The sequence below is a fragment of the Cricetulus griseus genome, chromosome 8 (assembly GCF_003668045.3).
Source record: "Cricetulus griseus strain 17A/GY chromosome 8, alternate assembly CriGri-PICRH-1.0, whole genome shotgun sequence".
Lineage (NCBI taxonomy): Eukaryota > Metazoa > Chordata > Mammalia > Rodentia > Cricetidae > Cricetulus > Cricetulus griseus.
Window position 1 is genome coordinate 26308219 of NC_048601.1, and position 15167 is coordinate 26323385.

At 46.4% G+C, this 15167-nt stretch overlaps 1 protein-coding gene across 33 annotated transcripts in view; it reads left to right on the forward strand.

Annotated features, from left to right (window-relative positions):
- The window catches only part of Cacna1c (calcium voltage-gated channel subunit alpha1 C), a 555448-nt gene that overhangs the window by 528127 nt on the left and 12154 nt on the right, over positions 1-15167 (forward strand). For all 33 annotated transcript variants that reach the window (XR_004771141.1, XR_004771142.1, XM_035448892.1 and 30 more), the window contains 5 exons: positions 4271-4372; positions 7554-7681; positions 8179-8313; positions 9622-9974; positions 12667-12792. Coding sequence is in view for 31 of the 33 variants with exons in the window: in XM_035448892.1 (XP_035304783.1) it covers positions 4271-4372; positions 7554-7681; positions 8179-8313; positions 9622-9974; positions 12667-12792 (844 nt within the window). In the remaining 2 variants the exon portion in view is untranslated. The remainder of the gene's footprint in view (positions 1-4270; positions 4373-7553; positions 7682-8178; positions 8314-9621; positions 9975-12666; positions 12793-15167) is intronic.

Consider the following 15167-nt stretch of genomic DNA (forward strand, 5'->3'; position numbering starts at 1 on the left):
ACCCTCTTCACAGTATGACCTAGTCTGTGTGCCACTGGTCTTTTCTTCTTGCTCCAATGGCACCAATCACATTGAGTGGGTAGTCTACCCTAACATATCATGACTTCACTAGTTACCTCTATGAAGACCCTGTTTCTAGATGTCATAGTTAGGGTTTCTATTGACCATGGCAACTCTTATAAACATTTAATTGGAGTGACTTACAGTTCAGAGGTTCAGTCTGTTATAATCATGGTGGGACATGGCAGTGGACAGGCAGACATGGTGCTGGAGAAGGAGCTGAGAATTCTACATCTTGATCTAAAGGTAACAAGAAGTAGACTGAGTGTACACTGAGCAAAGCTTGAGCAAAGGAGAAGACCTCAAAGCCCACCCCCACAGTGACACACTTCCTCCAACGAGACCACACCTACTAATAGTCCCACTCCCTATGAGTATATGGGGGCAATTATATTCAAGCTACCACATTCCACTCCCTGGCCCCATAAACATAATGCAATATGCATTTAGTCCAACTTCAAAAGTCCCCATAGTATAATCACAGTCTAAACAACGTTTTCAAGTCCAAAGTTCAAAGTCTCTTCTAAGATTCATGCATTTGCTTAACTGTAATAAAAATAAAAATAAAAATAACAGATCACATTACTTCCACCATAATGATACAGGATATACATTGCAATTCCAAAACGTATGGAAGGGAGCATAGGTAGGAAATACTGGACCAAAGCAAGACCAAAAACCAGCCAGTCAGACTCCAAACTTTGCACCTCCATGTCTGATATCAAAGCACTCTTCAGTTACCCAACTCCTTTCAATTTTGTTGTCTGCAACACACTTCTTTCTCTTTGGCTGGTTCCACTCCCTGTTAGCAGCTTTCCTCGGCAGGTATTCCATGCCTGTGGCATCTCTAACATCTTGGGGTCTCCAAGGCAATCCAGACGTAAACTTCACAGCTTCACACAATGGCCTCTCTTGGCCTCCATTCAGGGACACACACCCCTGACACATGCCTGACCTCTGTGGCTTTCCTTAGTTGTTCCTTGACTCTAAATATGAACCATGTGACTGAAGCTGCCAAGTTCTGCTGCTTTCTTGGGCTGGAACGTTGACTCCCTTGTTCAATTACATCTTCACCAGCTTTCCGTTTTCCATGGTTTCCTTGACTGCCTAAGCTTGGATGTTCTGGAACTTGCTCTGTAAACCAGGCTGGCCTCAAACTCAGAGATCTGCTAGCCTCTGCCTTCTGAGTACTGGCATTAAAAGTGGACACCACCATACCTAGCTCTAAACTTTCTTTTAATTCCTTTTTATAAATAAACTTAGCTGGGTGGGACCTTACCCTGCGATCACTACTCTCTTTATTCCATTTGTTAATTTGTTTTTCTTCTTAAACATAAGACTTAGCTCCATTCCACTTCCTGATGCTCTTTTTCTCCTCAAATTGTACATTTTGTATTTTTACTTTCTCACCTTGCTCCTTTTCATTATAAATCTTCACTATAGTTAACACTAATAACCATATAACAGAGCCTATACTAAGCTGTTTTGAGATTTTTCTCTTCCAAGAGAATTAATCAAAAACTCTTCAATTTATCTGCGGGAAGATTTTTTGGACAAAGGCAAAAAGCAGCCACATTCTTCACCAAAATATCATAAGAACAATCTCTAGCCAATATACTAAAATTCTTATCCTCTCAAACCTCTTGAATCAGGCCTCCACAGTTCATCAAATCTTATTCAGCATTATTGTTCTCCATGCTCCTACTAATATGGACCATTAAGTAGCACTTAAACATTCAACTGCCTTTTCTAATCCACAGTCCCAAGGTCCATATTCCTTCAAACAAAAGCGTGATCAGGCCTATCACAACAATACTCCACTCCCAGTACCTTCTGTCTTAGTTAGGGTTTCTATTGCTGTGAAGAGACACCATGACCACAGCAACTCTTACAAAGAAAACATTTAGTTGAGGTGATGGCTTCCAGTTTCAGAGGTTTAGTCTACTATGATCATGGTGCAACATGGTGGCATGCAGGTAGACATGGTGCTGGAGAAGGAGCTGAGAACTCTACATCTTGATCTGAAGGCAACAGGAAGTGACCTGAGTGTAGCTTGAGCATAGGAGACCTCAATGCCCACCCCCACAGTGACACACTTCCTCCAACAAAGCCACACCTACTAATAGTGCCACTCCCTATGAGCTTATGGGGGCCAATTACACTCAAACGACCACACAAGATAAATTCACATTCTGATTTTTCATGTAGACATAAGTTTTGGATTACTTCTTTCAACCCAATAAAAGATGAATTCATTTGCACATTGTTATATCAGGATTCTTTCACTGCATGTGTCAGAAACCACTAAGTCCAGAATGGAGGCACATACCTGTAGTTCCAGCATTTGAATGCCCAAGGCAGGAGGATTATGAGTTTGAGGTAAATCGGGGATACATAATAGGCTCTTGTTTCAGAAAACAAACAAACAAAGCCATAAATCACCTCCAGTGAAGGGAACTGAAGGCATGTTGGAATGCCCAGGAGGTGTTCTGGCTTCAGCTGCAGTTTGAATTTGATGTTCTACATGTTCAGGAACCATCACTCAGTCCTCATGAGCATCTCTGCTTTCTCCCACATACCATTCCAGAGCTGGGTTTGAACTCAGGCAGTCTGACCCCATAGATCACACAATTCTCCATCACCTTCCATATGGTGAATGTTACTACCAGCCATATCCTCTTCCCAGTGCTATGCAGCAAACCCCGTAAACTTCACAGCTTCCACGAACACCCAGTGACTAGCTCACAGTTCTATCAGAAGTCCAGACTTGAGAAGTGGGGCACTCTGCTCAGGGACTCTCAAGACAGAAAAAACAGTACACTAATTAAGCCAAGCACATTCATACTGGGACTGAAATTCTTCTCCCACTACTGTTGGTGTGCGGTCCCTCCTTCCCTGCAAGCTGCTTCCTTTGCTCAGTGCACAGTATTCGTTCATCTGGGCCTATCAGGGCCCACATGTCCTACTTACTCTCCTGCTCCCAGCCTGAGAAGGCACTAGACTTCTTTTAAAATAACCTTTTTAGTAAATATACAATGAACAAAATATAGTTATATGTACATATGAATTCTGTGAGTAGGTCATGGACATCATTTCCCTTTGGTCAGGTAATAGGTGCTGTGTGACATAATCTAATCACAGGAATATCGTGTAGCACACTCTCACTCCGTGTGATTGCACAGTGCATGCACACTGGTAGCGAGGGGCAGGCTTCCTTGGGTGGATCCTCAAATCCTTTCTAACAATCCCCTCTTACAATTGCTTTTTTGCTTTGCTTCTCCACCAGCATGAGACTGGTGTCTCAGGCAGCATGCATCTAATGAAGTCCAAACTACCACAGCATAGGCCTTCAGGTTTCTGCCTCCATTGTTAAGATTTCTCCACTTCCTTCCCTGGGTTACTCAGCACAGATCTTTTGGACACATGTGTGCCCCCTATGTTGTGTATATGTGTGGGAGGAGTGGATTGTTCTCCCCCAAAAACATCTCCATTTCCTGCAGCTGTACACAGAGGTTGTGTTAGTTAGGATTTACTATTGCTGAGAAGAGACTCCATGACCGCAACAACTCTTATAAAGGAAAAACATTATTTGAGGGTAGCTCGCTTATGGTTTCAGAGGTTCAGGCTATTATGATCATGATAGGAAGCTTGGTGGCGTGCAGGCAGATGTGGTACAGAAGCTGAGAGTACTGCATCTTGCAGGCAACAGGAAGTCAGCCGACTGTCACGCTCAGTGAAGCTTGAGAAAAAGACCTTAGAGCCCGCCCCCTCAGTGACACACTTCCTCCAACAAGGCCACACCTCTTAATAGTGCCACTCCCTTTGGGGGCCATTTTCCTTCAAGCCACCACAGAGGTCATTGTGAAATGTCAGTATCAGGATCAGCCTGGATGCTGCCCTCCATGGCAAACAATATCAGAGCTGAGACGTGAATGTCTGCAGGCACCATCACGCTCTCCAGCTGGAGCCAGAAGGGACTTGGGTGGGGGGACTTTGGGCTGGCTTACAATGGAATAGGAAAGGAAGAGAATGGCATTGGACAGGGCAAGAGAGGACAGTCACAAGACAGGAAGTAAAGAGAGAGAGGGAAAGAGCAAATGGAAGGAACTAGAGAATAGGAGATGGGGGAGCAGAATGTGGTAACTCAGGGTGACCTGTGGGGCTTCCCAGCACATGGGGGATGTTTCCAGTCTGCACTTCCTTCCATCAGGGAACTTAGAACAAGCCAATGAGGAGCTGCGGGCCATCATCAAGAAAATCTGGAAGAGGACCAGCATGAAGCTGTTGGACCAAGTGGTGCCCCCTGCAGGTGGTGAGTGTTCTCTGCATTCCCAGGCCAGGGTTACTGGCCCAGCCAGTAGGGTTTCTCCACCTTCCTGTCTTCCAGCTGTGCCATTATCAGCACTTCAGACACAGCCCTTGAGACATCCATGCTTGAGTTCACCATGTGGGATTCTTCCCCTTGAGACTTCCATGCTTGAGTCCACTGTGTCCGATCCTTGATCCTTCTTTCTCTGGGCCCTTCCAAGGGATCAGAGGCCCCATTGTTGTGATGTCCTGCACTAACTTGGATGCAACCTCTCCTGTTAGAAACCTGCTGTAATCCCACATTCACACATGGGAACAAGCGAGGCCTTCCGTGCTTACGGGTTTGGCAGAACTTTAGTGGGAGCTCTACAATATATGGGTATAGATTTACCCATAAGCCATCGGATTGACTACTCTAGAGTTGCTCTGGAGCTCTGGAAGCAAAGTTGCCTGAGATTCATCACGTCTTTTTATAAGGCTCATTTTGTTTTTCGAATAGCATTTGTCATGCCTGTGAAACCACAAGCCCCTTTTCATAGCAAGTACTTCCTTCATACCACCCCGTTGATAATCCCAAGTCAGAATCATAGATAACCTGCCTGCACTTGTAATTTCCACAGCACTGATAGAATGTTTAAAATGAGGTATGTTAAAAGCAAATGCATTCAATATAAAATGCTCAGTACACCTATACAAAAAGCTGTAATAACTGATGGAATCCTCACATGCAAACACTTAGACTGAGTAACTGTTGAAAGTAAACAAGATAGCATTAAATACTGTCAACACTTTTCATGTGTCATGTATATTGTGTTAGCATGTTAGTTGAGTCCACACATTCCAGAAACATCCTTAAGAGGTGAGACTTCCTGTTTGAGACCCACTTCCAATGGGTGAAGCAAGGCATGCTGGGAGTTGCCATGTACCACCTAATGCTTTGCTTCTTAATTGTATCTGATGCCCACAGCGTCTCTATGAAGTTCACTCCAGGCAGTGACATTCCCAACCATGCAGATTTCCCAGTGAGTACAGTGTAGACCGAGGCATCCAACTCAGGCCTGAAGGAACCTAGGACTCCAAGTTCATTCCCAGCTTCCCTTATCAGGGATCTCCAGGGTTTTCCCTTCATGTGGCAATGAGCCCTTATGGTAAACCCAGAACTTCTGTAGGCTACTCTGAAGGAACAATGAGGAAAGCCATCGCAGTTCCTGAGGCCCAGCCCAACCATCTGTCCTTCTCACACCAAAAAGGGGACAAGACAAAGGGACCACTTACTTGGCATGAAACACTCCCCCTGGGACTTAGAGCTTTCCCACCATTCAGCTCACTTCTAAGACCAAGACTATGTCATGTGTGGTCTTGTGTGCCCAGCCCATCAAGGAAACATGGTCTAAGCCAGTCTAACTGACTGGAAGGGAAATCACCGACCTTAAATAAGGAAGGTCCCCTGCCACTAGCCCCTGTCACCCAACTAGAATTGTGGTGACAATTAAGAGACTGATCATTTGATGGCAAGTAGAAACAAACAAGACTTAGTAATGTCCATTCAGGAGGGTGGAAAAAAAACAAGGTGGAAAGTAACCATGATAATATCCTACCTTTTCTGTGAGGGAAAAAAAAAATGAGGAAAAAAAAAAAAACACCAAGGCATACACATCAGCATATGCTTGTGGTCCCAGCTACTCAGGAGGGAATTGTCACTTGATCCCAGAAATTAGAGGCTATAACACAAAAAGTAAATGACCCCCGAGACTGATATTGGGGTTCAAACTTCAAGCTGAATATCAGAAAAGCAAAGCATCTGGCCACTAGCTTCTTACCTCTACTTCAGGCTGAGTGGGCTGAGATCCTGTCTCCATGAGCTCTCACCAAGCCTCAGACCGTAACGTCTCCTCAGGTGGCTGGAGAATGAAAGCCTCATACTGAAGTCCCTGCTTCTATCTTTTATACCCATCTAGTGCTGGGATTAAAGGTGTGAACTATAATTATCTTTTAGACTGATTCAATCTTGTGTAGATCTGGGTAGCCTTGGATTCACAGAGATTCATCTACCTCTTAATCCTGAGTCCTAAATTTAAAGTTTTACACCACCACCTCCTAGCTTCTGACTGCTGGGATTAAAGGTGTGTATCACCACTGCCTGATCTCTATAGCTTGAGGAAGATTTTGCTTTTCTGAATCCTCAGTCAAGCTTTAAAAAATTGTAAATAATATATCACTACAGGAGGACACCTGGATAAGATAGGCAGAGCTTGTCTCAATTAAAAAGGAAGTGGCAAGGACAATAGGAGCCAAAGAACACCACAGGAACGCTGCCTACAGGATCAGCTAAGCAGGGCTCATAGGGGCTCAGAGACTGAAGCCACAATCAGGGAGCCTGTATGGGTTTGAGTTAGGTCCTCTTCATATATGTTATGATCGTGTAGCTTGGTGTTCTTGTTGGACTCCTAACAGCTGGAGCAGGGCTGTCTCTGATTCTTTGGCCTGCTCTTGGGACCCTTTTCCTCCTACTGGGTTACCTCATCCAGCCTTGATATGAGAGTATGTACCTAGTCTTATTGTAACTTGCTATGCTATATTCAGTTGATATCCCTGAGAGGCCTGTCCTTTTCTGAAGGGAACTGGAAGAGGAGTGAATCTAGGAGAAAAAGGAAGTAAGGGATGAGAGAAAAAGAGGGAGGGGAAATGGAGGTCATGATGTAATATATGAGGGAAGAATACATTTGAAAACAGGAGAACAAGAACAAGCAGACAGGAATATGGTGACTTTTTAAGCATATGCCTTTTTACATGTTTATTTTTAATTTTCTTATTAGTTCAAATTAGGAACAAGCTTGTTTCACATGTCAATCCCTTCTCCCTTTCCCTCTCCCTCTCCCTCCCCTCCCCCCCACCCCCCAACCTAACTCCCACCCCATCCTCCTTCCACACCCCAGACAGGGCAGGGCCCTCGACAGGGGCTCCACAAAGTCTATCACATCATCCTAGGCTGGGCCTAGGCCCTTCTCCATGTGTCCAGGGCAAGAGTGCCTCCCTTCACGTGGGATGGGCTCTCAAAGTCCCTTCTTACACCAGGGAAAACTACATGTTTTCTTTTGTATCAAACAATTAAAGCTAATATGTTGAAGAAGTTTTTGGAGTTCTGGTGGAATCGCTCACCCTTTTCTCCTCTCTGTGTGCCTTAGATGATGAGGTCACAGTAGGCAAGTTCTACGCCACCTTCCTGATCCAAGAGTACTTCCGAAAATTCAAGAAGCGAAAAGAGCAAGGTTTGGTGGGAAAGCCTTCACAGAGGAATGCACTGTCCCTGCAGGTGAGGGCCTGGAGGGAGGTGCTCATACTCAGGTCCTGGTCACTTCCCTCTGACCCTAGCCAGGATCCAAGTCTCACTGGCTGCTTAGAGGCCAAGTCCCATCCCAAGAAAACTTGTGAGCACTTTAAGCCTTCCTGAAGATGGCTATGAGAAGGCAATGTGCTCTCTTTGTCTCTTCCATTCTTGCCCATATATTTCCCTCAACCATCCTGCCAGCTTTCCCAGCCCCCAGTCCTATTTGCACCTCTGCTCCTGAGACAGCAGATTTTGGGTGGTCCTGTAATATGCCTTCATTCCTCCTAAATAGATGAGAAGGTTCTTGTACTCTAGGGTGGTTGGGGTGGGAGGGTTTCCAGGGAAGCCCATCTCCTGGTGTGGACGTCCAGCTGCCTGGCAGACAAGCTGGGAGGCAGGGGCTTGGGAAGGAGCAACGGGGTTCTGGCCGACTAAGATCAGTAGAAATGACCTGGGTCTTTACAAGTCCCTCTGGGTTCCAGGCTGGATTACGCACATTGCATGATATTGGGCCTGAGATCCGACGGGCCATCTCTGGGGATCTTACCGCTGAGGAGGAGTTGGACAAGGCTATGAAGGAGGCTGTGTCTGCTGCCTCTGAAGACGACATCTTCAGGGTAAGTGCTGTGATTAGTGTCTTTACGAAGTTCAGTTTGGAGCAATGGTATACTAAGTTGGTGTTTGCCTGATCTCTCTGAGGGGTGACATATTCTTCCTAGTCAGATGTCTCCTTATTCCTGTCTCCTTTCCAAGCCAACTCTGCGCCATGCCATCCTCCTAGGACACAGCAGCTCAAAACAAAAATATGACCTGTTCTCAGAGAACAGGGAGCCCTATTTCTGTAAAGAAATTTTCCTGGAGAATTTGCTCATCAGGTGTGGAGTAGGAACTCCTGGCCTTCATCTAATATGAAAACCTGTTTTATTTACCACTGTTTTAATACCTGGCATATCTAATTAAAAACACAAACTTCTGGCTTTTCTTGGAGAAGAAGATCAGGTTAAGTGGCCACATTTTGTGTGGCTTCTTATGTGACAGCTAGACAAGCAGGGGTTGCCTTGTTAAGATGGAATACATGATATCCAAGTCACTGTGGTACCCTCTAGGCCTGCTCCTCCTTTCCTGGAGTAATATTAAGGCAGTGAGAAAAATCACACCCTGCTGTGCCATAAGCCAGCAGTCTCCAATCTGGCTCCTTCCCTTCTACTTCCCCTCACTCCCAGTCCCCAGGTCTGGCTCCTAAGGACCTTCAGATACCAAATTAGACAAACATTGCAAACCACTGCTTCCCCAACCCCTAACCACTACCCCTCCCACCCCTCGCTCCGGGACAAAGAAAGAATATTGAAGAAAAATACTTGTCCCTGACTTCAAATCTCAAAGAATCCCTACAGGAAAGGAAGCAGTGATATAATCAATATAGTAGACTCTTTACTCTTAGTTTCAATTTGGCCAATACACCTTGTAGCTCCACGAGCCAGTTGTATTTCCACTAAAACAATCTGGTTCGCATCTTCCATTCCTTCTCCTCACCCCTCAACACTCACAGCAAGCTCCACCAAGCTAAACAGCTGGCTTCTATGAAGGACAGCCATCTAGGACTTGTCCTTGAAACCCAATCTCAGTCTCTGGTGCTGCTTTAGGAACAAACTTCCAGGGAAGCTTCTAGACCAGCAACCTCCTGCCTGCCCAGCCCATGAGGGAATTCCTGTCCCAGCGCTACATGTAGGGGAATTGGAGAACCTTGAGCATCTAAGTCCCTCTCTCCACCATGTGCCCAGAGTGTGTGCCTCTCTGGAGGGCTAGATGGCTTCCTGTGGCCTCTGCTCCTTAACCACTTCCATACAAGACAAGCAGGGGATGCAGGAGGGAGGAGAGAGAAGGCAGAAAAGTCTTCTCTACCTACCCCTCTGTCTTGTCTACAGAGAGCTGGAGGCCTGTTTGGCAACCATGTCAGCTACTATCAAAGTGACAGCAGGAGCAACTTTCCTCAGACCTTCACTACCCAGCGCCCACTGCATATCAACAAGACGGGAAACAACCAAGGTGACACCGAGTCACCATCCCATGAGAAGCTAGTGGACTCCACTTTCACCCCCAGCAGCTACTCATCCACAGGTTCCAATGCCAACATCAACAATGCCAACAACACTGCCCTGGGCCGCTTCCCCCATCCCACTGGCTACTCCAGCACAGTCAGCACTGTGGAGGGCCATGGGCCTCCCTTGTCCCCTGCTATCCGGGTACAGGAGGCAGCATGGAAGCTCAGCTCTAAGAGGTAAGTGGGACGGTAAGCCTAGGCATGCAGGCTCACACACCCTAGCCAGATAACACCAAGAAAGACAGACCCAGACACCTCGGCCTTCTGTGCAGCCTCCAGTCTCCAGTGAAGGCTACTGCCCTGAACTAGAGGTTGGAGTCAGCTTGCCACACACATCTGCTCCTGCTCACACATGGCAATGTCAGTGAGGACATTACGCTGTTTCCCAGATGTCTTCTGAGATCCCATACTTCTGACAGTCCTCTCCCCTCCCATCCCTCCTCAACATGTTAACCTGTGGCCCTCCAAGATGTGTGACTTGGGCCAGTCAACAAAACCAGCCCTTGCCCTTTCCCAAGGCCCTAAGCCTGGCATCTTATCCAGTTGAGATTGGGCAGTGTATCCACCTCCGTAGCAGTAGTGCAGAATGGCCCTGGGGTCTTGACCATGTCTCCCATGGCTGGCTCACCCTTTTCCTCACTGCCTGTGCTGTAGGACACACCTCATGAAGTGCAGGTGTGGTGGATGCTATAACTGCTCTAGGCCTTAAGGAGGCATGCTCTGGGCTGCGGCAGGTACTTCTTTGTCTGCTTCATCAGCTGTAGGCTACTGAGCCAGGGTGGGAACGGATACCCTCTGCATCTTGTTCATCACCCTTAACTAGCTGCCCTTCCAGTCCACTGGTTCTCAGTGTGACTGCCCCTTTTCTTGCCCTCTGGCCTAGAATATAATCAAGAACTTCAGGCATCTCTTCTGAATCCCAGGTGTCCTGATCTGCTATCCACGGAGCAACATACCTGCTCACTGGTTTTCACACAATCCCATTTCCAGGTGGCTATATGCAGGTCTGCATGGCCCATGCATTCGAATGCCGTTGCCATGGCATCCATCCTCCCTACTATATGCTCTGGGCCACTAACTGCTTTAACCACCCAACAGCAGTGCTGGCTGAGCCCTTGGACCCAGGAGATCTCCACACAGGGTGTGTGTGCTGCTCTGACAGCTGGTTCCACCTAGGAGATTTATTAAGATGAGACAATTGTCCCATGCCTGTTTGGTGGCCCCACCCTTTTCTGCAACACTTGCATGAGTCCCACAACCTTTGAGGATTCAATCCTAGTACCAGCTCTTCCCTCCTTTGCCTTGTGAAAACCCCTCACTTTCTTTTTCAGACTTTGGGTTTGTGTGGTTTTTTCCTTGACAGTTTCGTACACACACATATATAATGTATTTTCATCATATTCATACCCCATCACCCTCTCTTATCTCCTTCCTCTCCTGCTAGTCTCCTTCCTACCATTATGCCTTTCTTTTTTAAGTGGTCCACTAAGTTTACTTAGGGTTGCTTGGGTAAGAATGAGTAGAGGGTTACACATTGGAGATGAGCCCCCATTCTCCTCCCAGATCCAATAGCTCCTTATGGAGGGGTGGAACCTCTTGAGCCCTGCCCACTCTGTGATGCCATGTTGATAGGCCCAGTCTTGTGAGAAGGCAGCAAACAGTGGAGTCCTCCAGCTTCCTGCCCCCTCTCCCCAAATAGTCCTTGAGCCTTGGAAAGAGTGATGCAGATGTCTTGTTTAGGACTAAGCTCTCTCAACAGTAAATTATTCTCAGCACTTGGACCACATGTGAGTCTCTGCATCTCATAGCTGAAAGAAGCATCTCTGACCAAGGCTGATCGGAGCACTATTCTATGGGTACAAATATAAATACTCAGGAGGCATTTTGACTGCACATCCATGTAGTAAAACAGCCCTAGTGGGTTCCTGTAGGCCTAAGGCACTGACATGCTGAGCCCATAAGAGCTGTGCTGCAGAGAAGCACTGGGCCACACAAGGGAGAGGGAGAGAAGAAATGACGGAGTGGGCAGGAGGCCCTGTCCCAGGAGGGACAGCATTCTACTCGGAGGCACATCCAGGTGTGGCGGGTTCTTTACTTTAGCTCAGGAAGTATCCAGGCACAGCATAGACTCGAGCTTATTCTGCCTGCTTAGAACAAGCCCTCCATGTGAAGTTCCTTCCCTGTGCCTTCACTTCAGGATCAGAGCAAAGGCATATTGAATATGATTCCAGGAACTTGTCAGATGTTTCAAACAGCCACCTAAAGGCTCAGCCATCCACAGCTATCCTGTGGTACTCCGTACTGATTGCACAGTCCAGGACTCTGCTTCGAAACTACGTCTTCCCCACTTTTGTCTTTGTGCATGTTGAGGACTGTGGGGTGTGCATGCACTCATGTGTGCATGTGTTTAGAGGACAGAGATTGACGTCAGAGGTCTTCCTCAATTGCTTTCCACTGAGACAGGATCTCTCGTTGAACTTGGAGCTCACCAGTTCAGCTAGTTGTGCCAGCTTCTCTATGTGGGTACTAGGGATTGCATTCAGATCCTCATGCTGGGTGACAGTTACTTTACTGACTAAGCCTCTGCATCAGACAGGGAATGTGTTATGCTAGTGTTAGAGAGGAGAAAACTGAGGCAGTGGGTTAGCTAAAGGTCTTGGCCATAGAGTAAGTGATCTGGGGACAGAATCCAGACCTCTTTGAATCTACCACACAGAGCCCTGACTCAGCTGTGACCTCTATGGCTCTGCAGCTTCGTCACAAGCTGTGGGACTGTGTCTCTACATGTGCCCAGTGTCATCTTCCTTTCTGAGGAAGAGGCAAGAGGGCTGGAAGACGCTGATATCTTTCTCTGCTCTGGATGCTGCAGGTGCCACTCCCGAGAGAGCCAGGGGGCCTCGGTGAGTCAAGAGATGTTTCCAGAAGAGACCTGCAGTGTGAGAATGAGTGAGGACGCTGAGTACTGCAGTGAGCCCAGCCTGCTCTCCACAGATATGTAAGCCTCCTGTCCAGGCGATCCTAAGTCTAGAAAAGGGAGGGGACCCCCTCCTCCGGACCAGACAATGGCATGTCAGTAGCACCTTCCCAGGATTCCCTGTGCAGCTTGGCCAAGTTGCCTCGCTGCAGACACTTTCAGGAAATCTTTTAAACTATGAGGCTGTGATTAAGTCATGGGTGTATTTCTTAGAGTGAGTCAGTAAACATATATGATGCTTAAATAAACATGCATGGGACCGCTTCTTTTAAGTCTGCCTTGGAGAGGCACAGTCAGCACACCTAGGGATGCTAGCTCAGTCCTCTTAGGAATATTTAGCTTCCACCTAGATCTACTGGGTGGCTATAATGTCCATCTGGTGACAAGGACCAATGCTTTTTGGTTTGGTTTGGTTTGATTTGATTTGATTTTTGGTTCTTTCAAGACAGGGTTGCTCTGTAACCCTGGCTGTCCTGGAACTTGCTTTGTAGACCAGACAGGCCTCGAACTCGGAGAGTCCACCTGCCTCTGCCTCCCAAATGCTGGGATTAAAGGCTTACGCTGCCACCACCCGATTAGGACCAGAGCTCTTAAGAATTGAACCAGCATATATTTTATGAATAACTAGAAAAGAAGGACCTCAAAAGTGTTGAATACAAAGTAATATAAAAACATGGAGGCATTCATTACATATTGTCCATACCTGTTGAATTATCACAGTGCACCTGATAATACTGTGCTATTATGTATCAGTCAACAAACTTTACTGTCCAAGGAAATGGACATTAACTGCCCAGACTTAGTCATTCCACATTATCTACATATGCCAAATGGTCACGCCATGCCTCATAAATGTGCAGTTCAGTTGATAATAATTGATACAAATAGATAAAACACAGCAGCAGAAGATGACAGAAAGTTACTGCAAAAACAAATATCGTTTCTGAAGTGTGTGCTTAAGCTCTCTAGGCTCCTTGTAAGATGTTAATGACTGCTGCGGACACCCTTCACGTTCCAGAAAGTGCTTTGCTGTGCACCAGCTTCTTGGGCCCTAAAGTTAAAGGCCCAGAAGAAGAGAATCTTGTTCTTATTGAATGCTTGTCTAACTCCAAAAAGTCAGCTTTACATCCAGGAGATTCTGCTAAGTATTTAGGAAGAGATCACAGAAGAGGGAGAAAATGGGGACCTTCCTAACCAACTGCCCATGGAGTGGTACCAGTGCCAAGGGGCACAGACATGCAAAACAACCCAGCAGCACGTAGCTGGAGTTGTGTACCAGGCCAAGCAGAAGTCAGGTCTGCAAGAGTGGGGACAATGGAGCAAGAATAAGATGTTCGGGGCTGGGAAGAGGACTTCTCTAGTTGGGGATGGAAGCAAGGCTTGGCAGAGTAAGAATATGAGATTCTCATGTCCCAAACTCCCCTGCCCATACATACATTCTTAGAATCACTGTACTTGGTTGCAGGGGTGGAGTCAGAGGAAACAGGCTTCAAGCCTAGCTCAGTGGTAGAGTGCTTTCATGGCATGCTCATGGTTCTGAGTCCCATCCTCAGTGCTGCAAGAAAATGAAAAAGCATACTTAACGAAAGAGTTTTAGTAGTAGCAGTCTGAAATCTAATCCACATCACTGAGGGCTGGATACAACTGTGCTTCTCCAAATGAAGACTGACCAGTGGAGGGTCATGAAGTTACCTCAGTGGGTAATAGCCAACAGTCATTGAAAAAAATAATACCAACTAAATTAGTATAGAAATAGTCAGAGAGTGGTACATGCAAAAAGTGGGATGTCTCCTATGGCTCGGTGTGTCTATGATACTGGGGATATGTACAATATAGTTTTCATTGTGAGGCACCATCAAAGTCTATAAGTCATCAGCTATAGGCCCTAAGGCAGTTGTTTTCAACCCGTGGGTTACGGGTCCCTTTGGGATTCACCTAAGACCATTTGAAAACATAGATATTTACATTATGATTCATAACAGTAGTAAAATTATAATTTTGAAGTGGCGATGAAAGTAATTTTATGGTTGGGGGTCACCACAACATGAGGAACTGTATTAAAGGGTCTCAGCATTCGGAAGCTAACTAGGAAGCACTGCACTAATTGCCGCCACTGTCCTGCTATCTGCTGACTGTTTGATTGCAGGATTGCTACAGGAGGTGACTTGTGTGCTTTTGATAGGGAAGGGATGGTCGGGCAGGGAAGAATTGGAGGGGTAGCGGTAGTGTGGGAGCATTGAGAATGACCATAGTAAACAGCATAGACCTACTATGTAAAGTCAAGCAAGCATCTAAAAAATGGAAAAAATAAAGAAAAATCAACTACAAGGCTCCTGTACAGGGTATGTATCAAGAGCCAGGACCCCCACAAGAAGGCCTATGAAACAACTACAATG